General features: G+C 52.7%; 1 protein-coding gene across 1 annotated transcript in view; it reads left to right on the top strand.

Annotated features, from left to right (window-relative positions):
• Positions 1-2,680, top strand: part of KPNB1 (karyopherin (importin) beta 1) — a 14,745-nt gene that overhangs the window by 10,958 nt on the left and 1,107 nt on the right. Inside the window, exons 10-14 of the mRNA XM_010083388.1 lie at positions 436-518; positions 1,083-1,190; positions 1,449-1,592; positions 1,704-1,809; positions 2,145-2,259. Of these exons, the coding sequence (XP_010081690.1) occupies positions 436-518; positions 1,083-1,190; positions 1,449-1,592; positions 1,704-1,809; positions 2,145-2,259 (556 nt within the window). The remainder of the gene's footprint in view (positions 1-435; positions 519-1,082; positions 1,191-1,448; positions 1,593-1,703; positions 1,810-2,144; positions 2,260-2,680) is intronic.

The raw sequence follows: 2,680 nt of genomic DNA, 5'->3' as shown, positions 1-2,680 counted from the left end.
CTGAGCAGCTGTTAGCAGGAGGAAGCCGTTACAGCCGCCGCGGCGCTAACGTGATGTGAAGAGGCGCAGAGCCTCCCGCTGATGCAAAGCAACGCGGCGGTGCTGAGCCCTGCTGAAGCGTGCTGCTGCGTCCCGGTCCCTCTGATGGATCTGCTCGGTCAGGAAGATCTCAGCATCCTTTCCGAGTACAGGAGGGGGTTGGCTGTCTTCAAGGCGTAGCGAAGAATTGAGCTTTTTCAAATCTGGGTTTAGTCCAGGTGGACACGTTCCACTGATGCTCGATTTTTGTGTGAGAATCGATTTGTTGTGTGTCTCTGGAACAAACCAGGTCCTGGGTTGGATGGAATGTAGCGGTGGGTTTCTGTGTTGTTGGACTCCACCAAATACATCGTAGGTTGGGATTTTTTTCTAACTGGAATATTTTTTTGTGCACAGTCTTAGGTGGAGAGTTCCTGAAGTACATGGATGCCTTCAAACCGTTCCTCGGCATCGGGCTGAAGAACTACGCTGAGTACCAGGTAGAGGTCAAACCAGGCAGCCCTCTGTTCCCAATCTCTAAATTCTCATCTGCTCACAGATGCTGAGTTCAGCTTCTGGTGATGGAACCAAAATTGGAGCCCCGTAGGCTTCTCTCTAATTACCGGCTGCGTGCACAAATTTGGATTTTCTTCTCTTTAATTCAGCAGAAGACTTGACACAAGTTTTTACAGCAGCAGCATATTAGTTGGCCTTGATGAGCACAGAGGTTGCTGCCGGCTGTGAATTTCCATCAGCAGGTCGAGCCGCAGCACTTGCCGTGGGGTGGGCGTTCAGACCACCCGGCTGCTGGGTGTGGTGACGTTTGTTCAGACCAAGCACCCGTCACTTGGTTGGCGTCTGGCTCCCTTGCCTTTCCCCTCGGTGGGGCATGATGTCACCTCGCAGCGTGGTGACACCAGTGTCGCTGCTCTAGGAGGGTCGTTATTCTGGTTTGATGGCTGCAGACTCACCACTACTTGGGGCTTGAATAAGCTGAGCTGGAGGGATGGCGTGTGGAAGGCTGACTCAGCGGGTGGGCGTCTGACGTGCTGTTCTGTTTGCAGGTTTGTCTGGCTGCAGTGGGCCTGGTTGGTGACTTGTGCAGAGCCCTGCAATCCAACATCTTGCCTTTTTGTGACGAGGTTATGCAGCTGCTCCTGGAGAACCTGGGGGTGAGTGTTTACCTTCTCATTAGCCGGTTAGTAACAGTTGGCTTGCACACTGGGAAGGAAGTGGGAGGTGGGAGAAGCAGAAGTGTTAGGCATGCTCTGAAGATCTCGTGTTTGACAACTATCTTGCTTACTATTTGAATGGAATCCAAATTTATTGGGGGTAAGGATTTACATGGCAAGTAAATATCTTAATTTATTAGCTCCTCCCCTCTTAAAAAGAAATGCGCCTGAATGTAACGGTCCTGAAATCTCTTCCAGAATGAAAACGTTCATAGATCCGTGAAGCCCCAGATTCTCTCAGTGTTTGGTGACATTGCCCTTGCCATTGGAGGAGAATTTAAGAAGTACCTCGATGTCGTACTGAACACCCTCCAGCAGGCTTCCCAAGCCCAGGTCGATAAGGTGAGCCCGCCGTGCACGCTCCGGTTCCTTCGTTAAAACCCGAAATGAGTCAGGGCTGCGCGCACGCCATCGGGGGCGTTGCTGGACCGCCCTTTGCTGTTGTCCTTCCAGTCGGACTACGACATGGTGGATTACCTGAACGAGCTGAGGGAGGGCTGCCTGGAAGCTTACACTGGCATCATCCAGGGATTGAAGGGAGACCAAGAAAACGTGCACCGTGAGTACTCTGTCCTGCTGCGGGGGCTCCGTGCCTGAAATGACAAAGGGAGGTGAAGAACAAGTGGTTTCACGGTTGTTGTCACGTCCATGGGTGTATCTTTGTTCATCCCCATCTGCGTGGGAGCCAACGCTCCGCTGCCATGAGCAGGGATGGGTTTAGAGCCCTTCGCTAAGGTTCATCTTCCTCGGGGTGTTTTTCCCCCTCCCTGTCTCAGCGAGCTCCTCTGGGGCCAGGCTCTGGCTGTTGGGGTTCTGCTGGAATCCCTCTGAGAGGGCAGACAGTTAGCCATGGACTGTGTCTCACCCCCCTCTAATGAAGCTGTTTCCTTTCAGCGGATGTGATGCTGGTGCAGCCCAGAGTAGAATTTATTCTGTCTTACATTGACCACATTGCTGGAGACGAGGATCACACCGACGGAGTGGTGGCGTGTGCTGCGGGACTGATAGGGTAAGCGTCCCCATCCTCCTGCAGCTGACAGCACACTCGTCAGGCGGAGAGAAATCTCTGTGCAAAACCAGCCTTAATATTGGAAGCTGTGTTTTTACGACTGTCTGAAGTGTTTAACGTCAGTTCTGGGTTTTGACAGTCTGGTGTCGGATGTTTAACCCAAGGTGTGAAGCGGTTGCGCGGGTGATGTCCTTTGAGAGGGTGAAAACCTGGAGGTAGCAGTGAAAGCTGGACGTGTGTTACAGCAACTCCACGTCTAGGATTTGTCCCTTGAGCGTAAAACCAAAACCCCCCCCCCCCTCAATTTCCTGAGTATGGAGGAGCTCGGGTCAGGGTGTGTGGCTGGTGGGAACATCAGGGAGATCGGTCTGTGGACAGGAGATGGGTGTCTCCCGTTAGTCACAATTTCAGAAAACTGCTC

Source organism: Pterocles gutturalis, unplaced genomic scaffold (genome assembly GCF_000699245.1).
Source record: "Pterocles gutturalis isolate BGI_N339 unplaced genomic scaffold, ASM69924v1 scaffold39100, whole genome shotgun sequence".
Taxonomy (NCBI): domain Eukaryota; kingdom Metazoa; phylum Chordata; class Aves; order Pterocliformes; family Pteroclidae; genus Pterocles; species Pterocles gutturalis.
Note: the sequence above shows the minus strand (reverse complement) of the source record. Positions and strands in the feature narration are given on the sequence as shown.